The sequence below is a fragment of the Xenopus laevis genome, chromosome 7S (genome assembly GCF_017654675.1).
Source record: "Xenopus laevis strain J_2021 chromosome 7S, Xenopus_laevis_v10.1, whole genome shotgun sequence".
Classification (NCBI taxonomy): domain Eukaryota; kingdom Metazoa; phylum Chordata; class Amphibia; order Anura; family Pipidae; genus Xenopus; species Xenopus laevis.
In genome coordinates this window covers 49,519,776-49,547,765 of record NC_054384.1, presented here as the reverse complement: position 1 = coordinate 49,547,765, position 27,990 = coordinate 49,519,776, and the positions used below count along the sequence as shown (strand labels likewise).

Here is a 27,990-nt window from a genome sequence, read left to right as displayed (position 1 = left end):
TATTTCTCTCAATTGTTTTCTTAGTATAAGGTCCACCTTCGGCCCAAGATTCAGTTTACAAAACCTCACACTATGCGTCCAGCTTCCCGTCACTCCACAGCTCCTCCTAGGACATTAGGCACTCCATCTGGTACTACAGCTTCTTCGGGTGCTCGAAGGCGTCGTGTCAGGTGTCGCAAATGTCAAGCTTGTGTCCAGCGAGAGTGTGGGACTTGCCACTACTGTAAGGATATGAAGAAGTTTGGAGGGCCAGGCCGTATGAAACAATCTTGTGTACTAAGGCAGTGCCTTGCTGTAAGTGTCTGTTTCTAAGTGCCATGCATAAGAATCCACCCTCTTGGACTTTTGTAGTGATACAACCTTAATTTAAACTGGAATTTTTACTATTTGATTTACAAACATACTATACTGCAGGTGCTACATTTTTAATTGTTACCTGAAATTTAAACAAAAAAGAATTTTGTCAGTTGTTTGAATAAATAGTCTGTAGAACTAGTTTTGGCTGAAACTATAGCTGCTTTTTGGCTAAGTTTCAACCCGATTTGCAATTCTTTAGTCTCCAGTCTCTCCACGTACGGGTGTTAGGCCTTCAATTCTGAACCGGGTGGTTATTGAAAATACTCCATTCATTTGTGCTGGGACATCCGCTAATGGGTATGTCTGTTATTACCCTACATGTGTGTAGTTAAACTTATTTAGCTTCAGTGCTAGTGACAAAAAATCGCTAGACAAACGCTAGTCAAATGTGCAATATATAAAATACCCCAAACAATTACTACAAAATAGAAAAAACTTTGGCCAATAGGCATTCACTTTTGGTGCACGCTTTATGTGTTTAATATAAATACGAATAAAATAAAATTCCAAAAAAAAATAAAAAAGCAGTGATACTTAAAATATGCCTAGATCATTGTCCCAGTCCATTCGGAAAATCAAATCCATCTCAAGGATGCCCACCCGCCACTTATCCACCACTGGAGAGTCAAGAGAGTATTAATAAGGCTGTCAAGTTTATATTGCCAAAGATCAAAGGTATGCCTGCATAATCAACAAAGTGATGATTAAGATGGTCAGGGAGGGCACGCAGGTGTTGGCTACTACGTGCATCCAGCATTCAACCTCATGTATTCCCTGCTTCCAAACCCATCCCATAGACTGTCGGGGCACCCCACAAATGTGGGTAAAGAAGTGCAGCGGGCCATCACATTCACACGCTCTGGGCCCACAGTGAAAATACCTGAGCAGCCGGCATAACTCGTGCTGATGACTTGCACTCGGATCCAAAAACGCTGTTCATTGCTTCCAAAATGTGTTGTATGTCCTGCGCAACGTGGGGATCAGCGTCCTCTGTGTTTAGCTTGCACAATAACCCTACCTCACATCTAATCGCCATTCTCTGAGTATTGACGTCAGGGGTCCACAGTCTTTAGTGCATATCACGAGGGAGCCCACACCGAGCCCAGGCCATGTCTGTCAACTGGATCGGCTCCACACAGGACCATTATAGACCTTTACTAGGAAGAGGTGGTAACGTCCATCCGTTCAGAGACTTCCAGCGCCAATCATAGTATTAACATTCCTTTGGTTAAATGAATCATCATATCAACAACTCACTCGGGTGCCAGGCTCAAATTAGTCAAAATACAGTCAATGGAGGAGTCTGCACTCACGTCACAAAGTTCACAGATGCCTGGGTGCAGTGTCCAAAATCATATCAAATATTATACAAATAAGGTCCGCAACTCTCAGGACTTAGGAGAAATTAAAAAACTTTTATTCACATAGGAGACTGACGTTTCGACCTCTTCAGAGGCCTTTCTCAAAGTACTGACTGCAATTAAAGAAATGTTTTAAATACACAGAAATGGCGGGAACATTAGTCAGATTAATTTTCACTACCACCTTTACACCTGCTACAATTTGCCAGGATAATAAAATCCAATTGGCCCATGATCAACATGGACGAATCACTATCACTATGCGGAGCACCCAATCCCATGATGGGTTACAAAAGGGGCAAAAACTTAAAGGACATACTAATGGTCACTGACTTTAAGGTACAATGTCCAAATCCAACCAATTGGTTAACCAGAAATACCGAATTGGGCTGCTACAGGTGCCCTGACTGCACAACTTTCCGCTGTCTGTTAAGTGGACCTGACTTTCCTCACCCTCATTCAGGCAAAAGGCTTAGGATCCTTCATAGACTAACTTGTACTTCAACGTATGTGGTCTATATCATCACCTGCCCCTGTGGCCTGTATTATGTTGGGAAAACAATCACCATGCTTAGGGAACGCATTAGCAACCAGAGATCATCCATTAGCAGGACTCTTAAGGAGGGACAATCTTTACAACCGGTTGCCAGACACATCTCACTAAGGCTCATGGACTACCTACTTTCAAATGCATGGCAATTGACCATCAGCCGCCCCTTTCCAGGGGTGGTGACCGGGAAGCTCGTTGGATCCACAGACTGAACACTTTGTCCCCGAGGGGACTGAACGAGTCCTTACTGCTGGGTTGCTTTCATTGACCTAGCATATTTTTTGGACATTTGAATGGCATATCCTCCTTGTTTATTGTACGGTTTGTGCGTTTGCACACTAGCGGTTCACTGATTGTTTTTATTTTTAAGTTGGCACCTGCTAACTTTATATCTCCATATGCACAGCTACCGGTCTCGGACACATGTAAGTGGTCTCGGGTATATATGTTAGGACTAGGCACTCAACGCACATGATACACTCTAAATGACCTATCTGGCAGTTATTACTTCATTCATCACAGTGGATATTGGTATGTGGGCAGTGGTAGATGGCATAAATACTTTATCCCAAATCCCCAGACCCTGCTATGCGCCACTCAGAGTAAACACGTGCCAAGCTTGGCATTGTGTATTTAGGTGTTGCTGGTCCAGACCGACCCTTAGCTTTTGCAAGGGCAGGCACTAGACGCTTAACACCTACTCTGGATAGTGGCAAATGGGTATGCAAATGGGGGTCTTATGGTTGGAGTCTGACAAGCTTCTGTGGTGGATACGCATAGAGCTAAATAAGACAAATAAGAGTATATTGCCTGTACCCGGGGCTAATTCTAATGAATGGCCCGCCCACCTCTACAATACCATGGCTAGGCACAGGGGTGCAGCCTGAACACTACTTTGAGTATGTGGTATTATCCCAGATATTCACCAGAAGCTTTGGTTTGGCATTTGAAATTTATACTTGAGTGGGCCTACGATTGAAGTCGCATACCTAGAGGCCCGTTGTTATGACCAGTGTGCATGTTTTTATCCCACTTTCTATATCTTATTTTTCTGCATTTATACACTACCTTTGGTTCACATAGAACAGTCACACTATGGTTCTATAACTAATGAGGGTAGGGGTGGAGTTGAGGGTTGCCTAGCAACTTGTTTGGTGCCTTTTTTTGAATTTAAACTGTCACTTCCTGTTGAGCACTGTTTGTCCTTGAGAAAGGTCGAAAAACGTCGGATTTAATAAATCTAATTTTTTATTTTCACCATATCAAAACGTTTGATTCTTCATGCAAATCCTGAGAGTGCCGGTACCAAGTGCAGTCCTTATGAATAAATATCTATCTATCTATATATATATATATATATATATATATATATGTATATATATATATATATATATATATAGATATAGATATAGATATAGATATAGATATAGATATAGATATAGATATAGATATAGATATAGATAGATAGATATATAGATATATAGATATATAGATATATATAGAGATATATATAGAGATATAGAGATATAGATGATAGATATAGATGATAGATATAGATAGACATATCTATATATCTATCTCTATATATATATATATATATATATATATATATATATATATATATATATATATATATATATATATATATATATATATATATATATAGTTTTGCAAAAAATGCTGTTGCACTCTAGGGACTTAAACAATACAAAACTTTATTACTGTTAGCACCAGGGTATTATCCATTTATTCCGTTTGGAAACAATACCTGGGTGCACGGTAAGGAAATATATATATATAGAAAGAAAGGATACCTATGCAATAACACTTTTTCAATTTTTTGCAAAAACCCTGGTGTTGCTGGTCTTTCTTTCTATATATATATATATATATATATATATATATATATTTATATATATATATATATATATATTTAACAATATTTAACAATAATGCAGATGATACCCGCACTCCTTCACAATATATCGTTTTCCGGGTGCTTGGCCAAAATGATATGTAGATAATTATGAAGAGGACCAGTATCTCCAATGTTTCGGCCCGCTTTGGGGCATTTATCAAGGATAACTGTGACACTACAATAAATTATTGATTTTTGGAAACGGAGTATATATATATATATATATAACTATAACAAACAAGGGAAAGTTGTGCTCACCACTATTTTTTAAAAACATTAGGCGGGGGTGCAATGAGGCTGTGACCACAAAATACATATAGACACATACAAGAGTCCTCTGCACTCAACCCATTATCAATATATTTAAGACAGAGACATTTTGTGCATACTGCTACTAAAAAATGCCTTACCCTTTAAACAAAACAGGGATTGTTTGTCCATATATTGCAATATATTTAAGCTGGCCAACTACGTCAAAGTCATCCCATATCTGGCCAGTCCTACGCTTAATTTTCATCTGATTCATTAAGAATTCTATTGCTTCATTATACATTTTACAAAGGGACTAGGTTTTACCTGCAACTTAACTTGCTGCTTTCAAAGTAAACCTCCATACTTGGCTGCCCTTTTATTAGACACCAGTGGGATCACCTGACTATAGCTGGGAAGGGTGGGAGCTACAACATAGAGCTGGTCACTGCTCTTGTATAACTATAACAAACAAGGGAAAGTTGTGCTCACCACTATTTTTTAAAAACATTAGGCGGGGGTGCAATGAGGCTGTGACCACAAAATACATATAGACACATACAAGAGTCCTCTGCACTCAACCCATTATCAATATATTTAAGACAGAGACATTTTGTGCATACTGCTACTAAAAAATGCCTTACCCTTTAAACAAAACAGGGATTGTTTGTCCATATATTGCAATATATTTAAGCTGGCCAACTACGTCAAAGTCATCCCATATCTGGCCAGTCCTACGCTTAATTTTCATCTGATTCATTAAGAATTCTATTGCTTCATTATACATTTTACAAAGGGACTAGGTTTTACCTGCAACTTAACTTGCTGCTTTCAAAGTAAACCTCCATACTTGGCTGCCCTTTTATTAGACACCAGTGGGATCACCTGACTATAGCTGGGAAGGGTGGGAGCTACAACATAGAGCTGGTCACTGCTCTTGTATAACTATAACAAACAAGGGAAAGTTGTGCTCACCACTATTTTTTAAAAACATTAGGCGGGGGTGCAATGAGGCTGTGACCACAAAATACATATAGACACATACAAGAGTCCTCTGCACTCAACCCATTATCAATATATTTAAGACAGAGACATTTTGTGCATACTGCTACTAAAAAATGCCTTACCCTTTAAACAAAACAGGGATTGTTTGTCCATATATTGCAATATATTTAAGCTGGCCAACTACGTCAAAGTCATCCCATATCTGGCCAGTCCTACGCTTAATTTTCATCTGATTCATTAAGAATTCTATTGCTTCATTATACATTTTACAAAGGGACTAGGTTTTACCTGCAACTTAACTTGCTGCTTTCAAAGTAAACCTCCATACTTGGCTGCCCTTTTATTAGACACCAGTGGGATCACCTGACTATAGCTGGGAAGGGTGGGAGCTACAACATAGAGCTGGTCACTGCTCTTGTATAACTATAACAAACAAGGGAAAGTTGTGCTCACCACTATTTTTTAAAAACATTAGGCGGGGGTGCAATGAGGCTGTGACCACAAAATACATATAGACACATACAAGAGTCCTCTGCACTCAACCCATTATCAATATATTTAAGACAGAGACATTTTGTGCATACTGCTACTAAAAAATGCCTTACCCTTTAAACAAAACAGGGATTGTTTGTCCATATATTGCAATATATTTAAGCTGGCCAACTACGTCAAAGTCATCCCATATCTGGCCAGTCCTACGCTTAATTTTCATCTGATTCATTAAGAATTCTATTGCTTCATTATACATTTTACAAAGGGACTAGGTTTTACCTGCAACTTAACTTGCTGCTTTCAAAGTAAACCTCCATACTTGGCTGCCCTTTTATTAGACACCAGTGGGATCACCTGACTATAGCTGGGAAGGGTGGGAGCTACAACATAGAGCTGGTCACTGCTCTTGTATAACTATAACAAACAAGGGAAAGTTGTGCTCACCACTATTTTTTAAAAACATTAGGCGGGGGTGCAATGAGGCTGTGACCACAAAATACATATAGACACATACAAGAGTCCTCTGCACTCAACCCATTATCAATATATTTAAGACAGAGACATTTTGTGCATACTGCTACTAAAAAATGCCTTACCCTTTAAACAAAACAGGGATTGTTTGTCCATATATTGCAATATATTTAAGCTGGCCAACTACGTCAAAGTCATCCCATATCTGGCCAGTCCTACGCTTAATTTTCATCTGATTCATTAAGAATTCTATTGCTTCATTATACATTTTACAAAGGGACTAGGTTTTACCTGCAACTTAACTTGCTGCTTTCAAAGTAAACCTCCATACTTGGCTGCCCTTTTATTAGACACCAGTGGGATCACCTGACTATAGCTGGGAAGGGTGGGAGCTACAACATAGAGCTGGTCACTGCTCTTGTATAACTATAACAAACAAGGGAAAGTTGTGCTCACCACTATTTTTTAAAAACATTAGGCGGGGGTGCAATGAGGCTGTGACCACAAAATACATATAGACACATACAAGAGTCCTCTGCACTCAACCCATTATCAATATATTTAAGACAGAGACATTTTGTGCATACTGCTACTAAAAAATGCCTTACCCTTTAAACAAAACAGGGATTGTTTGTCCATATATTGCAATATATTTAAGCTGGCCAACTACGTCAAAGTCATCCCATATCTGGCCAGTCCTACGCTTAATTTTCATCTGATTCATTAAGAATTCTATTGCTTCATTATACATTTTACAAAGGGACTAGGTTTTACCTGCAACTTAACTTGCTGCTTTCAAAGTAAACCTCCATACTTGGCTGCCCTTTTATTAGACACCAGTGGGATCACCTGACTATAGCTGGGAAGGGTGGGAGCTACAACATAGAGCTGGTCACTGCTCTTGTATAACTATAACAAACAAGGGAAAGTTGTGCTCACCACTATTTTTTAAAAACATTAGGCGGGGGTGCAATGAGGCTGTGACCACAAAATACATATAGACACATACAAGAGTCCTCTGCACTCAACCCATTATCAATATATTTAAGACAGAGACATTTTGTGCATACTGCTACTAAAAAATGCCTTACCCTTTAAACAAAACAGGGATTGTTTGTCCATATATTGCAATATATTTAAGCTGGCCAACTACGTCAAAGTCATCCCATATCTGGCCAGTCCTACGCTTAATTTTCATCTGATTCATTAAGAATTCTATTGCTTCATTATACATTTTACAAAGGGACTAGGTTTTACCTGCAACTTAACTTGCTGCTTTCAAAGTAAACCTCCATACTTGGCTGCCCTTTTATTAGACACCAGTGGGATCACCTGACTATAGCTGGGAAGGGTGGGAGCTACAACATAGAGCTGGTCACTGCTCTTGTATAACTATAACAAACAAGGGAAAGTTGTGCTCACCACTATTTTTTAAAAAACATTAGGCGGGGGTGCAATGAGGCTGTGACCACAAAATACATATAGACACATACAAGAGTCCTCTGCACTCAACCCATTATCAATATATTTAAGACAGAGACATTTTGTGCATACTGCTACTAAAAAATGCCTTACCCTTTAAACAAAACAGGGATTGTTTGTCCATATATTGCAATATATTTAAGCTGGCCAACTACGTCAAAGTCAAAATAAAAGGGCAGCCAAGTATGGAGGTTTACTTTGAAAGCAGCAAGTTAAGTTGCAGGTAAAACCTAGTCCCTTTGTAAAATGTATAATGAAGCAATAGAATTCTTAATGAATCAGATGAAAATTAAGCGTAGGACTGGCCAGATATGGGATGACTTTGACGTAGTTGGCCAGCTTAAATATATTGCAATATATGGACAAACAATCCCTGTTTTGTTTAAAGGGTAAGGCATTTTTTAGTAGCAGTATGCACAAAATGTCTCTGTCTTAAATATATTGATAATGGGTTGAGTGCAGAGGACTCTTGTATGTGTCTATATGTATTTTGTGGTCACAGCCTCATTGCACCCCCGCCTAATGTTTTTAAAAAATAGTGGTGAGCACAACTTTCCCTTGTTTGTTATAGTTATACAAGAGCAGTGACCAGCTCTATGTTGTAGCTCCCACCCTTCCCAGCTATAGTCAGGTGATCCCACTGGTGTCTAATAAAAGGGCAGCCAAGTATGGAGGTTTACTTTGAAAGCAGCAAGTTAAGTTGCAGGTAAAACCTAGTCCCTTTGTAAAATGTATAATGAAGCAATAGAATTCTTAATGAATCAGATGAAAATTAAGCGTAGGACTGGCCAGATATGGGATGACTTTGACGTAGTTGGCCAGCTTAAATATATTGCAATATATGGACAAACAATCCCTGTTTTGTTTAAAGGGTAAGGCATTTTTTAGTAGCAGTATGCACAAAATGTCTCTGTCTTAAATATATTGATAATGGGTTGAGTGCAGAGGACTCTTGTATGTGTCTATATGTATTTTGTGGTCACAGCCTCATTGCACCCCCGCCTAATGTTTTTTAAAAAATAGTGGTGAGCACAACTTTCCCTTGTTTGTTATAGTTATACAAGAGCAGTGACCAGCTCTATGTTGTAGCTCCCACCCTTCCCAGCTATAGTCAGGTGATCCCACTGGTGTCTAATAAAAGGGCAGCCAAGTATGGAGGTTTACTTTGAAAGCAGCAAGTTAAGTTGCAGGTAAAACCTAGTCCCTTTGTAAAATGTATAATGAAGCAATAGAATTCTTAATGAATCAGATGAAAATTAAGCGTAGGACTGGCCAGATATGGGATGACTTTGACGTAGTTGGCCAGCTTAAATATATTGCAATATATGGACAAACAATCCCTGTTTTGTTTAAAGGGTAAGGCATTTTTTAGTAGCAGTATGCACAAAATGTCTCTGTCTTAAATATATTGATAATGGGTTGAGTGCAGAGGACTCTTGTATGTGTCTATATGTATTTTGTGGTCACAGCCTCATTGCACCCCCGCCTAATGTTTTTAAAAAATAGTGGTGAGCACAACTTTCCCTTGTTTGTTATAGTTATACAAGAGCAGTGACCAGCTCTATGTTGTAGCTCCCACCCTTCCCAGCTATAGTCAGGTGATCCCACTGGTGTCTAATAAAAGGGCAGCCAAGTATGGAGGTTTACTTTGAAAGCAGCAAGTTAAGTTGCAGGTAAAACCTAGTCCCTTTGTAAAATGTATAATGAAGCAATAGAATTCTTAATGAATCAGATGAAAATTAAGCGTAGGACTGGCCAGATATGGGATGACTTTGACGTAGTTGGCCAGCTTAAATATATTGCAATATATGGACAAACAATCCCTGTTTTGTTTAAAGGGTAAGGCATTTTTTAGTAGCAGTATGCACAAAATGTCTCTGTCTTAAATATATTGATAATGGGTTGAGTGCAGAGGACTCTTGTATGTGTCTATATATATATATATATATATATATATATATATATATATATATATATATATATATATATATATATATATATATTAGTCCAAACATCTCCCGCACACCGTTCACAATTATAAAGATCACAAATACAAGAAGTCCTCTGCACTGAACCCATTATCAATATATTTAAGACAGAGACATTTTGTGCATACTGCTACTGAAAAATGTCTTACCCTTTAAACAAAACAATGTTTGTCCATATATTGCAATATATTTAAGCTGGCCAACTACGTCAAAGTCATCCCATATGTGGCCAGCCCTACGCTCAATTTTCATCTGATTCATTAAGAATTCAATTGCTTAATTATACATTTTACAAAGGGACTAAGTTTTACCTGCAACTTACTAGCTGCTTTCAAAGTAAAACTCCCAAATATATAAATATATATATATACCCGATATCCAGAAAGCTCTGAATTACGGAATGGCTGTCTCCCATAGACTCAATTTAATCCAAATTTTTAAAAATGATTTCCTTTTTCTCTGTAAAAATAAAACAGTACCTTGTACTTGATCCCAACTGAGATATAATTAATCCTTATTGCAAGCAAAACCAGCCTCTTGGGTTTATTTAATGTTTATATGAATTTCTAGTAGACTTATGGCATGAAGACCCAAAATTACGGAAAGATACGTTATCCGGAAAACCCCAGGTCCCGAGCATTCTGGATAAAAGGTCCCATACCTGTATATATATTTGAAAAAGGCTGGTGTTACAGCTGAAACATTTTCAATAAAGCAACTCTATTTTGTGTAAATCCTGTGAGTGTGATCCTTAAAGAACATTTGGATTTCGTTATTACGTGCCATTGTGAACATTTTCGTGAATGTATATAAAGTCCAGCAAAGCCAGGATTTTTAGTAAATGAAAAAGTATATTATTGCAAGTACAACCGACGTGACGTTTCAGTCTCCATTGTGAAACGTGTCAAACAATTCACAAAATATATAACCACCCCTCATCAGTTAACACAGGAACTGACCCATTCATTAATTTAAATCTTAAAGTGAACATGCAACATATGGCCTCTGTGTTTAAAGTGCCACAACATGTATAATAAATAACTCAATTAAAACCCCTCATTTTATAGAGTTGTGGTAAAATGCAGGGGCCATTAATACATTAGTGTTAAATTTAAATATTATATAAACGTGAAAAAGTGTCCACATAAAAGCTAGTTGTATGTTAAAATACTATGCCCCATGTATTGCACACGTCCTTATACGTGTGTCTATAAAGGGCCCCATCAAAGTATTCTATAACATATTTGTTCCTACTGAGACTCACAGATTAATTTTATGTATTATCTCAATGGTAAAAAGCTGTTAAATTGCAAATAGATATTCAGCCCTCTGGGTGTCACACTGTCTAGTTCATAAGTTCAAAAGGCTTCTCTTTGGAGCAATAAACATAGTTACATAGTTAAATCGGGTTGAAAAAAGACAAAGTAGTCCAACCCCTCCAAATGAAAACCCAGCATCCATACACACACCCCTCCCTAATTTTACACAAATTATATATACCTATACTAACTATAGAGTTTATTATCACAATAGCCTTTGATATTCTGTCTGTCCAAAAAATCATCCAAGCCATTCTTAAAGGCATTAACTGAATCAGCCATTACAACATCACCTGGCAGTGCATTCCACAACCTCACCGTCCTGACTGTGAAGAACCCTCTACGTTGCTTCAAATGAAAGTTCTTTTCTTCTAGTCTAAAGGGTTGGCCTCTGGTACGGTGATCCTCTTTATGGATAAAAAAGTCCCCTGCTATTTGTCTATAATGTCCTCTAATGTACTTGTAAAATGTAATCATGTCCCCTCGCAAGTGCCTTTTTTCCAGAGAAAACAACCCCAAACTTGACAGTCTACCCTCATAATTTAAGTCTTTCACACCTCTAACCAGTTTAGTTGCACGTCTTTGCACTCTCTTCAGCTCATTTATATCCCTCTTAAGGACTGGAGTCCAAAACTGAACTGCACTGCATACTCCAGATGAGGCCTTACCAAGAGGCATAATTATGTTTTCATCCATTGAGTTAATGCCCTTTTTTTATGCAAGACAGAACTTGATTTGCTTTAGTAGCCACAGAATGACACTGCCCAGAATTGGACAACTTGTTATCTACAAAAACCCCTAGATCCTTCTCATTTAAGGAAACTCCCAACACACTGCCATTTAGTGTATAACTTGCATTTATATTATTTTTGCCAAAGTGCATAACCTTGCATTTATCAACATTGAACCTCATTTTCCAGTTTGCTGCCCAGTTTTCTAACTTAGACGAATCACTCTACAAAGTGGCAGCATCCTGCATGGAACCTATAGCTCTGCACAATTTAGTATCATCTGCAAAAATAGAAACAGTACTTTCAATGCCCACCTCCAAGTCATTTATAAACAAGTTGAAAAGCAAGGCACCAAATACAGAGCCCTGTGGTTCTCCACTAACAACACTGGTCCAATTAGAAAATGTTCCATTTACCACCACTCTTTGTAGTCTATCTTTTAGCCAGTTCTCTATCCAGGTACAAATACTATGTTCCAGGCCAACATTCCTTAATTTAACCAACAACCTTTTGTGTGGCACTGTATCAAATGCTTTAGCAAAGTCTAAGTAAATCACATCCACTGCCATCCCAGAATCGAGGTCCCTGCTTACCTTCTCATAAAAAGAAATTAAGTTAGTCTGGTAAGATCTATTACGCATAAAACCATGCTGGCATACACTCATAGTATTATGATTTGCTATAAAGTCCAGTATCTTATCCTTTAAAAACCCTTCAAAAAGCTTTCCTACTACTGATGTCAGACTAACTGGCCTATAATTTTGAGGCTGAGAACAGCTTTTTTGAATAGAGGCACTATATTAGGAATTTGCAAGTCTCTCTGCACTATGCCATACTTAAATGAATCCTGAAAAATTAAGTAAAAAGGTTTGGCAATCACAGAGCTAAGCTCGCTAAGTACCCTGGGATGAATACCATCTGGCCCAGTACCTTTGTTTATATTAACATTAGTGTTTTAGTTACTCCCTTATAGAATTGCTTCTGCAGCAGAATCTCAAAGGAGACCATGTTATGATCACTATTCCCTAAATGCTCACCCACACAAATGTTAGAGATGAGTTCAGTATTATTAGTTATTACAAGGTCCAAAAGTGAGTTATTCCTAGTAGGTTCTTGAACGAGCTGGAATAAAAAGTTGTCATTCAGCATATTTACAAACCTAGCTTTTTCTTGGCAACCCCGTTACCCCAATGTTTGGATAATTGAAGTCACCCATAGCAACAACTTGACCCAGCTGTGAAGCCGCTTGTATCTGCAAGAGTAGCTGGGCTTCATACTTGTCATTTATACAAGGTGGTTTATAGCATACACCAATGATAATTCTCTTTGTAACCTTTTGTCCAGTCAAAATCTTTACCCAGAGGGATTCTACACCCTTACCAGTGCCAGCTATGGTTATTTCTTTAGCGCATGGCTTTAATTCAGGCTTTTTTTTATCCCTCTGTCCCTCCTAAATAGGGTGTAACCATTTAAATTCACAGTCCAGTCACATGTTTCATCCTACCAAGTCTCAGTGATACCAATTATATCATAATTTTTAGAGCATGCAATTAATTCTAGGTCTCCCATTCTACCTGACAAACTCCGTGCATTTGCCAGCATACAGCGGAGGTTACTACTTTTACTTTTGAAATTTGCATTACTTAGTGGAGAATTATATGTTAAGTTAGTATTATTCTGTTTTCCTTGTAACAGAGGGACCTCCTTAACTGGTAAACTTTATGCCCCCCTCACTCCTCCCCCATGACCCCTTACTGACCCCACTGCCCCGTCTACCCTAGCTTCCCCATAATTCTTTCTCACCCGCCCCCCCCTTGCCTAGTTTAAACACTCCTCCAACCTCTTAGCCATTCTTTCCCCTAGCACATCGCCCCCCCCCTTGGGGGTGTTGGGATATGATCAATTGGCATGCCCTTAAAAGATGTAATAGAGTGTTTAGCATTTTGCCAGTGTGTTGTGCTACTAGCTGCTTAGATATATCCTGTGGAACTTTGAACGGAGTGCTGTCCATCACTATACAATATAAATAAATATATATATATATATATATATATATATATATATATATATATATATATATATATATAATTTTTTTTTTTTAAACCATTTTTAAGCATTATGCAGGGGTTCAATGAAAGTGTGACCACATCATTTATACAAAGAAAAGCTGTCCATTATCAATATAAATAGGACATTAAAGGGCACCTGTCATCTGAAATTTTCACCCACCAGAGTTGTGGCCTAATAGAATCAATCATATTTTCTAAAATAGCCTCTACCAGCGCTAGGCCACCCACACCAGGAGGGAGCTCCTAGTTCATATGGGCATGTTGTATAGCACTCATGATCTCCCTGCTTGCTTATTGTGAATGAGCGAGTTTTGACACTTGCTTGTTATGCACATGCGTGTGCCCCAACATGGCCATATGGAGCTTGGAGCTTCCTCCCGGTGAGGGTGGCCAACCACCGGAGGGGGCTATTTAAAAAAAACAAAGCTTGTTTCTCCAATGGAGTGTAGTCTCTGTTAGCCCGCACCACTGGTGGAGGATACAATTTCAGTTGACAGGTGCTATTTAAGCTATTGAAAAATGCCTTCCCCTTTATACATACCAGGGATTTTTTTAATCTAAATATTACCATATATTTAAGATGGCCAACTACATCAAAGTCATTCCTGGTCTAGACAGACCTACACTCCCTGTCATCTGATTCATTAAGAATTCTACTGCTCCATAATCCATGTTGTCAGCTGAACATAAAGGTATGGGACCTGTTAACCAGAATTCTTAGGACCTGGGTTTTTCCAGATAACAGATATTTTCATCATTTGGTTTTTCATGCCATACGTCTTTATTAAACAAACCCTGTAGGCTGGTTTTGCAGCAAGTAATTATTAATTATTTCTTAGTTTGGATTAAGAACAAGGCATTGTCTTATTATTACAGAGAAAAAGGAAAATTTTTAAACATTTGGATGTTTAAATGGAGTTGATGGAAGATGGCCTTTCTGCAGTTTCGGAGTTTTCTAGATAATGGGTTTCCGGATAACTGATCCCATACTTGTATTGCAATATATGAGCAACCATCCCTGTTTCACAAGATGCTTTAAATTTAAGATATTTGTGGCTATTTTAAAAATTTAATAAAAACTGAAGATTCCTTCAAGTGTCTGCTATACCTCCTGAGGTCTTAATGCATGGGGGCTTCTAGCAATCTGCTGGGAGGAATTTGGAAAGATTTAGGGTAATGACAATTGAGGAGGTTAGTCATCCCGTGATTAATCTCCTCTAGCGCATGTGACTAATCTCCCAAGCGATTTGCATTTTAGCCGCTGGAGAAGCATTTGGGGAGATTAGTCACCTGCGTTAGAGAGGCGACTAACGTCCTCATTTGTCATTGCTCTTAGAGACACGAGTGCTGGCTAGTGGAGTCCTTGGAGATCTGTCTGTCAGGCGGATTTGCATCCAGAAGTTGGGAGCAAGCGAAGTATTTTTTGTACACTAAAAGCACACACTAATACCTACCAGCAAGACAGCTACCATTTAGGCAGGATATTACCTGACTCTTTATTTTGTAATGCATGCATCACAATAATTTATATCATTGCCTTATGGATTAGTTGGAAGAGACGATACATGTGCATTGCTACAATATACAGATTTGGAGAATTTACAACATTAAATACTGTTCATCCATTATCATTTATGAATTGCTTGGGTCTCCTATCATGAATTGCTTCTGAACTTACATACGGGCTCTAGTTAGAAACAGTCTCTTTTTGGTCTGCTGGGAGAATCCCTTCCAGATGCCATTCTTAGTTATATGGTATTATTTAAATGAAGACTGCATTGGTTCCTTGCTTCACTCGCCTGTATTCCCATCCTTGTGATCCAATCGTTAGGCCATAGGCCAGCTTTACACAGTAGTGTTTAGTCACAGTGGCTTTTTTATGAATTCTACCACAAGGAAATGCATGAGGTAATGGAGCCCATTCTTCCCTTTGTGGCCTATACCAGCAACATGCTGAACTGCATGGAGCTAGGATGATGCATGTTGTTGTTTGTCACCCTGTTCAGAATGGTTACAAGTGGCAAAGTTAAGAATATGAACTCTGTTGGCGCTTACAATAAAATGCATAAAAAAAACCATTGCGCGTAAAACATGAGTTAACACTTGTGATTTGCTTGTTGATATGTTCTCTAACAAACTCTTGGGCCTATTTTAAAATATTGTGACTCCATTCACCTGGTTATGTGACTAACAATATGCATATTTGTAATCTCTAAACTTTGTTTATATAATACCTTTTGATTATATGCACTTATTATAGTTTCTTTATTTTCCAGCCCAGACTGCCCCATTCTGTAACCTGTGCTTTGTGTGGGGAGGTGGATCAAACAAATGACACACAGGATTTTGAAAGAAAACTCATGGAGTGTTCAGTTTGCAATGAAATTGTTCACCCAGGATGTCTAGAGGTGAGGAAAGAAGTACAGTTAGTACCTAATATGAAAATAGTAACCTGTTCACTGAGGTTTATTTGTTATATTGGCCATACATATCAGTGCATTAAAAGATGTCTATTAATTAGACAAAAAACTTGTAGGCGTAGCAGTGGCGTAACTAGACACCTTGGGGCCCGGTGCGGAAATATGCAACTGGGCCCCCCGCACTCGTGTTGTAACAACAATTACTAACCTACTGTCATAGGACTGAATTTAAAAAGTTATTTTTAATTACAGAAACTAGTATAGTTTTTTAGAGCAATGTACTGTACAACTAGAATTCAATTTTTATAACTGTAACAGTATTGTGAAAATAATCTGGTGCAGACTGCAGTGATAAAAAAATCCATTCTCCCCTTTGCCCCTTAAATATTCTGTTGGTCTGCACCTTTCTGGCAGTGTTTTAAAAAGGGCGTTTCATCCTGTTCAGATATGTATAGACATGAATCACTATAGACTGACACAGCTGCCCGTTAAAAATTTCAAATGCTTTTCATTTGGGCCACATACTAAAATGTCTTATGTGATCGAGGAACTGACTTTGCAGTAAGAAAGAGAGCAGTGCTGTAAGTCTATGGTGGTTTGCGTCTATACATAAACATATCTTCTGTAAAGAACAATTGAAGTAAAGCCGTCACCCTGTACGTTCGCACTTTATTAGCATAAGGTGACCGGGGACAGGGGAGAATATGGCGCAACATTTTTAAACATCCCCCCCAACCACTCTCCGTTTTACAAATACACCCTTGTGAATATATTAATAATTATGGTGGCAATTTCATGTACAATACCCCCAGAACTCACTGCAAGATGGCACAAAAGCAATATCATGTATAATTGCCCCAGAACTCATAGCAGGATGACAAAATGGCAGTTTTATTAGTAATACCCCCAGAACTTGTAGCAGGATGACAAAGTGGCAATTTCGTTTATAATACCCCAGAACTCATAGCAGGATAATGAAGTGGCAGTTTCATGTATAATACCCCTGGAAGTCATAGCAAAATGACGAAGTGGCAGTTTCATGTATAATACCCCTGGAAGTCATAGCAAAATGACGAAGTGGCAGCTTTATGTATAATACCCCAGAACCCATAGGAAAATGACAAAGTGGCTGCTTTATGTATAATACCCCAGAACTCATAGGAAAATGACAAATTGGAAATAACATGTATAATTACCCCTGCCCCAGATTTCCATTGACATTTGACTATTAGTAACAGAATCTTACTGTGGAAGCAGCAGGTCAATAAAAAAATAGCGGCCCTTGCTGATGTCAGCTGCATTCCTTTCCTCTGCCTTAGCTGTGTGTTCTGTGCAGGAGGGGGGCCGAGGGGGATCAGTTTATGCGGCAGACACAGACAGGAGCCAGAAGCGACAAAGAAAAAAACTTCTTTGGCACAAAGTACTTCAATGTACAAACTGGCCAATCGGGGCGCTCCAGGTTTTACAGCAAATTGAAAGTGCTGGTGCTTAAAGCTCCCTAATTGGCCAATTTGCACACTGAAGTCCTTAATGCTGACGGACCTCCTTAGGCGTCCGTGCAATAGCCTGGCGATTCTGCAGATTCAGGAGCCATATTTTCCAGGCGGGGCCCCACTGGGGGACCGTGGGCCCTGGTGTGCACCCCCCGGTAGTTACGCCACTGAGGTGTAGCGTGTGGTGCAATTCCAAAAAATCCAGAGCACTCAATATGAACAAATAACCACTGTTTTGAGAAAGGAAAGTATTGTCTTGACAAGCTTCCGGATAATGTGCAGTTTGTTCATCCGGAATTTGTAGGAACATTTGAAGCAGAAAGGCTTATGTCAGCACAAAGTTTGTCTTCTCTGGTGGGAAAACACTTATGCTACCTCCCCTTAGAGGAACAGTAACACCAAAAAATTATAGTGTTTCAAAGTAATAAAAATGTAATGTCCTGTTGCACTGCACTGCTACAGCTGGTGTGTTTTCTTCAGAAACTCTAAAATAGTTTGTATAAAAAAGCTGCTGTGTAGCTATGGGGGCAGCCATTTAAAGCTAAAAAAAAGTAGATAAGGCACAGGATACACAGCAGATAAGATAAACTCTGTATTATACAACTGGATTCTTCAGAACTTATCTGTTATCTACTGTGCATCCTGTGCTTGAATGGCTGCCCCATGGCTACACTGCAGCTTTTTAATATAAGCTATTGCAGAGTTTCTGAAAAAAACACACCAGCTGTACCAGTGCAGTGCAACAGGACATTACATGAACTATGGTTGTATTTCTGAAGCAAACACACCCAGTTTACCAATGCAGGGCAATGGTACATTATATTGTCATCCCTTTAAAACACTTATTTGTTTGGTGTAACTGTTGCTTTAAAGGATCAGTAACATCAAAATTGATTTTTACAAAATTCGTTAGTACACAACGGAAAAAAACACCAAGACAAATTATACTTTAAAAAGTCTTTATTAAGAAATAACTTACCAAAACTCATCTTCCGCTCCTCTTCAGAAAAAGCGACCAGGCGACCATCCATCCAGCGGTGCTCGATTTCTCCTCCCTGGCTCTCTGCTGCTGCATCCGTGCTACTGTGGCTTTAGGCGAGAGAAAGGCTGTGTCAGTTTTGGATTCTTGCAGATAAAGGGGCTGTCAGGCTGTGCCTCAGATCGGTGATTATGCACAGTACAGTGAGGTTGGGAGACAGGCTCTTGTCATCGCCTCTGCGCTGTTGCTCCTGCCTCCTCCTGCTCCGGCCCTGCTGATGCTGTGGAAACTGGTGGCCAAGGATGAGGTGTGAGGGAAGGAAGAGTGCAGCGCATTTCTTTTTTTTTTTTTATCAATGTTAAGTGAAAAAATCCGCTCCTCTTAAATTTGGATCCTCACTCCAGTAGCGGGATGACCCCCTGATAGCACAAGGGGGGACCCGGGCAATATGGTTATCCTAATAAAGGCTGGAGGGAAGCGAGAAGCAATGACCATGACTAGCATGTCAGAAAGCCTACATCAGTACCGTACCTACAGGCTATCAATCTCAGCCTGCCCGCATCCCTGTTCGTCTGGTAGAAGCAGCAGACAGTTCTGTGAGTGCAGCGCCCATAGCAACCCCAGTCCTGATGTGCGCGCATTAGTCTGGCTGAGGCAGGAGTAGGTTAGGACTGCGCAGTACTGATGTAGGAGCTAGAGGAATTGCTGCTCACCAAGTTGACCGAGGCCCAAATTCCATGATCACCGCCTTGCCTGACACCGGGCTGCTAAGGCTCACTGGCAATGCTAGCCATGGTCATTGCTTTGGGTCTTTGAACCAGCAAATGCCTCCTTCCCCCATGTCTCACGGGCACTACTCCATGCACTGCCTGCACTCCCATCACGACACTTTGACAACACCGCCTCATCCTTCTCAAGAGCCCTGGGCTACCCATATGTCAACTTGGTGAGCAGCAATTCCTCTAGCCCCTACATCAGTACCGCGCAGTCCTACCCCAACAGCACCAGCCTCAGCCAGACTAATGCGCGCACATCAGGACTGGGGTTGCTATGGGCGCTGCGCTCACAGAACTGGCTGCTGCTTCTCCTGGATGAACAGGGACGCGGGCAGGCTGAGATTGATAACCCGTAGGTACGGTACTGATGTAGGCTTTCTGACATGCTAGTCATGGTCATTGCTTCTAGCTTCCCTCCAGCCTTTATTACGATAACGATATTGCCCAGGTCCCTCCTTGTGCTATCAGGGGGTCCTCCCGCTACAGGAGTGGGGATCCCAATTTAAGAGTAGCAGATTTTTTCACTTAACATTGATAAAAAAAAATTAAAATGCGCTGCACTCTTCCTTCCCTCACACCTCATCCTCTGCCACCAGTTCCCCCAGCATCAGTAGGGCCGGAGCCGGGAGCAGCAGCGCAAAGGTGGTGAGAAGAGCCTGTCTCCCAACCCCATCGGTATGTACTGTGCATAATCACTGATCTGAGGCAAGCCTGACAGCCCCTTTATCTGCAAGAAAACATTAGGCTGGTCTACCCATCCAAAACTGACACAGCCTTTCTCTCTCCTAAACCTACAGTAGCACAGATACAGCAGCAGAGAGCCATCGAGCACCGCTGGATGGATGGTCGCATTTTCTGAAAAGGAGCGGAAGCTGAGTTTTGGTAATTTATTTCTTAATAAAGACTTTGCGATTTTAAAGTATAGTTTGTCTTGGTGGGTTTTTTTCTTTTCGTTGTGTACTAAATTGCTTCAAAAAAAGTTGAACGTCCCAAAAAACGCTGGCGTCTTTTCCTTTTTTAAGGGTGATAGGCTGAAAAAAGATTGTAAATTTTTTTTGGGGGTACCCTCCTTCCCCCCTACATTTCCTAACATATGGCACCTAAACTATACAGTGGGCACATGTGTAGGGCAATATAACATCTCTATTTTATTTTATGAAGCTTTCCCAGGCTTGTGTTATGTATTTGCTGCTACATATACGTCCATTGTACTTTAACTTGGCACCGTATGCAAATTAGGCATCACAAGCGTAACTTCGCTTTCCTCGACGAATTAACGCTAGCGCAACTTCGCTACCGTTCACCTCCCTGAGCGCAACTTCGGATTTTATTGAATTAGCGGCACCCTGGCAAAACTTCGCATTGCGAAGTGTGGCGAAACCAACTCCGCAGGTTAGTGAATTTGCCCCACAATTTCCCTAGTTTACACACAATTTTATAGTTTTTTTGATTTTTCTAACTGCATCATGTGTTGTTTTGCCTGAAAAAAATGTTTTATTGCCATTGCGAATAGTATATTTGCTAATCACACTGCGCAATACCTTTTGTATGTTATTTCGGTGATTATATTGCAATTTCAGTGATTTTGGTGCCTTTTTAGCAATTTTATGCCATTTTATGGCATTTCCAGCTTTGCGTAGGGTTGTTCTCTTATTTCTGTCCGTAAAACCTATTTGGTAATGCTAAAATTTTCAAAGTTTGATTCTGTCTGCTGATATACTAGGCGGGAAAAAAAAACATTGATTTTCGTGGTTTTGGTGATTTTATACCAATTCACTCTGTTCTTTGTTAATTCATTTTGCCCATGGAAATTTACATGGAAACTCATATGCACTATTTGGATTTGGGGGTCTTTGTATGCCACATAGTTTGGTAAATCTATGCATATTGGGCATCAACTTGTTTAGTAGATTCCTGGCATTCACATTTAGGATGCTTTATGCTGGTAGACTACAAAATGTGGGGTCTATAATGGGGTAAAATGAAAGCTTTGTGACGATTTTCAGAAAATTCATAAAAACCGTTATGTTTAGTATAGCGTTGCATTTTGGTAGTTTGCAGTAGAAAGATGTAACTACCTGCTTTAGATTCGTCAGAATGTGTACTTTCGGGAAAATATATGGTTTTCTAGGGTCTCCATACTGTTAGGGGGTCTTATGGTGCATAATACACATACTGGGTGCTTGTATTGTAGCAGTCAGAGTGTCATACATGAAAATTCATATGTACTATTTTCATTTGGGGGTCTCTGTATGCCGCAAAGTTTGGTAAATCTTTTCATATCAGGCATCAAACTGTTTAGTATACCGCTGGTGTTCACATTGAGGATGCCTTTTGCTGGTACGTTACAAAATGAGGGGTATTAAATGGGCTAAAATGCAAGCTTTGTGACTATTTTCAGAAATTTTAAAAAAAAGTGTTATGTTTAGCACAGCTTTGCGGTTTGGTAGTTTGCAGTAGAAAGATGTAATTACCTGCTTTAGATTCGTCAGAATGTATACTTAAGGAAAATATATGGTTTTCTAGTGTCACCTTACTGTTAGGGGGTCTTATGGCGCATAATACACATTTGTAGTAGCCAAAGTGTCATGTGAAAATTCATATGCACTATGTGGATTTGGGGATCTCTGTATGCCACATAGTTTGGTAAATCTATGCATATTGGGCATCAACTTGTTTAGTAGACCCTGGTGTTCATATTTAGGATGCTTTAGGCTGGTAATAATACATGGAAGATACAATGCTGGAAAGTTGAAGTTTTGAGGCAATTTTCAGGTATTTCACCAAAACCATACATTTTGGGAAAGCCTTGAGACTCATTAGTTTTGAGCAGAAAGGCATGGGTACCCATTTTAGATTCGATAGAATGTGAACTTTCCAAAAATATATTGTTTTGGGGTGTAAACCTATATTCCTCTGTTTTTACCCCACAAAAAATGCAGTCAGTGTGTTGATTTTACATTAGCTGAAGTTATACACAGGACTATTTGTATGCGCTAACTTCATTTTGGGGCCTCCAAATGCCAGATACTTTGGTAAACCTATGCACAATGGCCACCAAACTGTTTGGAGGACCCCGGCAATCATATTTAGGGTGCTTTTTCTTGGTACGTAATGATACATGGGCAATATGATGCTGGCAAATTGAAGTTTTGAGGCAATTTTCAGATATTTCACCAAAACTGACAATTTTGGGAAAGCCTCGCACTCAGTGGAGCAGAAAGGCATGGGTACCCATTTTAGATCTAGTAGAATGTGTTCTTTCCAAAAATATGTAGTTTTCTGCAGTAAACCTGTATTTCTCTGTTTTTACCCCACAAAAATGCAGTCAATGTGTTGATTTTTCAGTAGCTGAAGTAAAGTCCTGGACAATTTGGATGTGCTAACTTCATATTGGGGTCTCTAAATGCCAGATACAGACAGTGAACCCCTGGCAATCATATTCAGGGTGCTTTTTCTTGGTACCTAATACAGTGTAGGATATGCGGAGCAGCAAAATAAATCCTTTGAAGTGATTTTTCAGACTTTTGATGAATTTTTATAAAAACTGCTACTTTCAGACAAGCTTTGATGTTGGGTAGTTAGGCGTAGAGAGACATAGTTACCCATTTTGGAATCAGAAGAATGTGTACTTTTCAAAAATATATGGTTTTCTGGGGTAAACCTACTGTTTCAGGATTTTTTGGCCTTGGAATCTAAAGTATGACGTTTTCTGCCTTAGTGCTTTCAAAATTCGGTAATATACTCCCGGGAGTTTTTGCTGTACAGAAGTCCTAAAACTATACTATACTATATTCCTGCATGTCCTTTGTATATGTAAGTTTTACATTTTTTACAACTTTCCATTCAAACACTCTCTTCTCCTTGTATACATAATATTTAGGCTAATTTTAAACCATTTTCACTTTTCCCTAAACAGATGGATGGTGAAGGACTTCTAAGTGATGAACTTCCAAACTACTGGGAGTGCCCCAAATGTTATGAGGGGCAGAAGCACACGGTGAGGATGAGAAAGGGGTAGTGTCATGTGCTAGTACTGGAAGACCCTCACCTACCTTGGGCCAACTGATACATGATACATAGGACAAAATCCAGTAGCACACTGCAATTCATGAAAAGTGTTTCACATTTTATTTAGCCCATATTCATTTGAAGGCTGAAGAGGTGCTGTGGAGGTGCAATCACATATTACACCCCTTCATGTGACATAAATTAACATATTGTGATTGAAAGTCCGAAGTTTAATAATTAGTCACAAGCTGCTGTGTGGACATGGGGGGAGGGGGGCAGCCATTCAAGCACAAGACAACAGTACATTATATTTTGATTACTCGTTCGTCTTTTGGTGTTGTTCCTTTAGGCATAGAAATATTGATATACAAAATGTTGCCCTTTTTCCTTGAACCCCCATTTTATGATATTATCCGTGCTGCCCCAGAGTTTACCTGACCAGAAATAATGAATCTCTAACTGTAACAGGAAGAAGCGTGTAAGCAAAAGGCAGAACTATGTCAGTTAATTGGCTCATGTAGCCTAACATGTATGGTTTGTTTGTGTGCACTGTGAATTGTAGGATCCCAGGGGGTGGTCCTTATTTCTTAAAATGTCAGTTTTCTATTTGGGATTACCTAAAGGCAAATACTATAAAAAAAAGTATTTATTGTGAAAATGGTTTGTTTACATGATGCAGGGTTTTATGTATGAGCTGTTTTATGCAATATATTGTCATAGAGACCTACATTGTTTGGGGTTATAGTTCAGTTTTAAGGTAAGATGGGTTCTTGCTCTGTAATGCCTATGTTGCTTTATAGGGTGGCATTGAAAAGGTTTCTTGCTAGTAATGATGATATTTGGAGAAATCTGGGTTCTAGTCATGTTTACTGCAGGCAGAATACTGTACCACCACCCCATCTTAATTGCTATTATGAAGTCACGAGGACTTGGTAAATCTAGAATACTAAAAAGATATTATAGTTTGTGTGGTAGAAGATCAAAGATACAACTTTGGAATCCTAAACTATTACTGTGATTTCCCTATTTTTTCTTTAGATGCAACCAAATCATGATCACATCGAACTGCACAGTGTGAGTATCAATGGAACTATGATTCAGTGTTTATATTTGGTTTCCTCCATCCTGTATGGATCTGTCAAACACATGGGTGTAAGCTAAGACACACTGTTGTAAGCATTTCAGTGATGCAATGGATGCATGGGAATATGGTAGTACAGCAGGTTTGCCTGATGTGTTCATCACCCAAGAGTTGCTTATGCGGCCCTAGTGTGATACACGTCACACTTAATGGCTTTTGGTAAATAATCCCTGGAACATAAGCTTTTGCACCTGAATTTTTGCTTTGTTTGTAAAGCTTTGCATGCCCTCCAGTAGTGATTTTTAATTTTTCAAGCAGATAGAAGCTACTGTTGTTCTGCCTGTGTAATATGGCTGCAAGAATAATTGCTCAGAATTGCAGGAGGATTATATTTTATGTATCATTCACATTAGAATATTAATATAATACAATCTATATTTGACATATAAAGCATGGTTCAGTAATTGCTTACACTGACCTACTTGCATTGTCCTATACACTGCACACTACAGCTTTAAATTCTGACTTCTCTTCTGATGGTAGAGAGTCACAAATAATACACACAATAAAGCCATTCATACAGTAGCTTCGCTGTTGGATGACAATACTTCCTTTTTACTTTTTTTGTGGCAATAACTTTTGCTTGTGGGTCAGGCACTTGACAAAATCAAATTTTGATTTGTGCAGGAGCATCCACAGGTTCAAGTGATTGCCATTTAAATACATGGCCATTGTCATCTTAATTAAAAGGGAGTAGTTTGGCATTTTTCCGGTTTATAAACATGCAGGTTTTTAGGGCAGATAGAATCCTGTTCATAGTACAGGCACGTTTGTGCATTTTCTTTGTACAAGCGATTAATGTTATTACAAAATTGAAGGGTTTCTGTCATGATTTTTTTTATGTAGTTTTTATTTCTAAATTATACTTTTTGCACTGCAAAATGTTCACCATGTAAAATGTCATTACTATCCCAAATGTGTGTCTTTTTTTTTAACTTGTAATATTGGTGTGTAGGCAGCCATCTCAGGTTATTTTGCCTGGTCATACGCATGTGCTTTCAGAAAGAACCATTGCTGTACTATGGAACTGCTTTATGACAGACTATTGTTTCTCCTAATCAATGTAACTGAAGGAGCCGCAATGGGACATGGATTTTTACAATAGAGTGCTGTTTTTGTACCTACCAGGGACCTGTCATCTGGTTACCCTCCCATTGTTCCGCTGAGGGGCTGCTGGGGGTGATATCACTCCAACTTGCACTGCAGCAGTGAAGTGACGGAAGTTTATTAGAGCACAAGTCACATGACTGGTGCCACCTGGGAAACTACACACACACTGTAGCCGACAGCACCAACAGGAATATCTGTTTAAAAAGCCTTCATTTTGCTTTTCTTAGGCTTAATGATCAGGACAGTTACAACGTTTCAAGCCAAACAATGTCCCTTTACCACCTGGGAAACTGACAATATGTCTAGCCCCATGTCAGGTTTCAAAAACATCCGTTTGCTCTTTTTGAAAAATGTGTTTCAGTGCAGAAGTCTGCTGGAGCAGCACTTCTAACTGTTGTATTTTGAAAAAAAAAAACGTTTCCATGACCGTATCCTTTTAAGATAGCTGTCTATTTTGCACCTTTTTTGTGACTTAAAACTGCACTCTTATTCCTTTTGTATAAAGATTATCGATATTCAGTCTCTTTGCAGGGCTTATTTTCACCCTAGCACCTATTTCTTTTTGCTTTTTTAAGTGTGTCCTCCATTTGGGTCTTCATAATCTCCTTTATTACAGTGCAAAATCTCCTTTATTACAGTGCAATTCCTATCTTTAATATACAATACTATTTAAAGTAAATTTAATGTAAAGGTACTTAATTATTTGTGTTAATATCTCTATAAAAATGAAGAGCAAAAAGGGTATTCCTATGTCTGTAAAGCTAGCCAGTCTTGGTCCTTTTTCTTCTAAGATATATATGTTCATATAGGGTCTCCAAAAAGCAACGTTACTAAAAGTACTAAATCTGTCTTTCCTCCATCTTTTCATTTTTTACATATGAACTTTGAAGTAGGAATTCTATACAAACACAATGAAGCAAAGTCTCGTTACATTTTCTATTAAAAGGTATTTTGGGTTTGTGAAATTGCAAATTAACTTTAAATGTCTGCTTTACTGCAGAAACGTAAAGCTGCTGACTATGAGAGCAGCCATTTCTACCCTGCCAAAGTTCTGCGGCCTCCACTGGGGCAGAGCCCCCCATCCCCACCTCTTTTGCTCCCACCTTCTCCTTCATCTGCTCCACCTACACCACCCTCTTCGCAGACACAAGTCCCACCTGCAAGCCGAGAAGAGCGAGCAAAGAGGCGCCAACTTACTAGAGAGAAAGAGAACCACCCGACTGGATGTGATCAGTCTGAGGGAGATCGCTTGCGGCTTAGGGGGCCCTACCTCGCGGTCACTCTTCAGCGTTCACCAAAAGAATTAAGCTTCACTTCCATTGTCCCCAAGTTACAAGCCATCACACCAAATCCCCGTCAGCCTATGCATGCAGCTCCACCACAGCATCCTGATGAGGAAGAAGAGGAGGAAGAGACAGAGAACAGTCTCATACTGGGTCAAAGAAAAAACAACATATCAATGCAGAAAGTTGTTTGGCTCTCTGTTTTCCATTACCTCACACATGAAGAGCTTTGCATCTGTATGACAGTGTGCAAATCCTGGTACAAATGGTAGGTGTGTGTTGTTTTTTTTCATATAATAAGCGAGAGAATACAATATTTTTAGAAAATTCCACTGAATGTTGACTAGTATAATATTGTCTTCTTTTGCTTTGAATTACTACAGGTTGATTGGGTGGCTTATGTGGACAAGCATTCAGTCTTTCAACTGACCAAGGCAAACTAAGTTCATGACTTGCAGTCTTCACTACTAAATTCTGAAGTCTGTGTTTTCCATGCTCAGCTGAAAAAGTATTTTCAGAATTAGTATCTAGGAACCTCACTTTGTTAACTTTTTTAAAAATTTTCCACACCTGGCTTCTGTTGAACATCTTTTATGGTGAAAAAAAAACATTTTATTAATTTCTTTTGATGAAAGGCAAACTAAATTTTTATTTTATATAGCACTGTAGAGGGTGCTTATTTACCTTTAAACAAAATCCCAATTAATTGCATTTACGTGAAACACAGTTATATTTTGTCTTTTCAGTAAACCACGTGAACTCGTGAATTTCTTTGTGGTTTTTTT

At 39.1% G+C, this 27,990-nt stretch overlaps 1 protein-coding gene across 13 annotated transcripts in view; it reads left to right on the top strand.

Moving 5' to 3' along the window:
- Window positions 1-27,990, top strand: part of LOC108697539 (lysine-specific demethylase 2A) — a 165,265-nt gene that overhangs the window by 111,434 nt on the left and 25,841 nt on the right. For 12 of the 13 annotated variants that reach the window (XM_041571207.1, XM_041571198.1, XM_041571197.1 and 9 more), the window contains 5 exons: window positions 25-294; window positions 16,269-16,400; window positions 23,580-23,660; window positions 24,710-24,745; window positions 26,923-27,473. In XM_041571207.1, the coding sequence (XP_041427141.1) occupies window positions 25-294; window positions 16,269-16,400; window positions 23,580-23,660; window positions 24,710-24,745; window positions 26,923-27,473 (1,070 nt within the window). The remainder of the gene's footprint in view (window positions 1-24; window positions 295-16,268; window positions 16,401-23,579; window positions 23,661-24,709; window positions 24,746-26,922; window positions 27,474-27,990) is intronic. The other variant, XM_041571206.1, reaches the window with a different exon arrangement.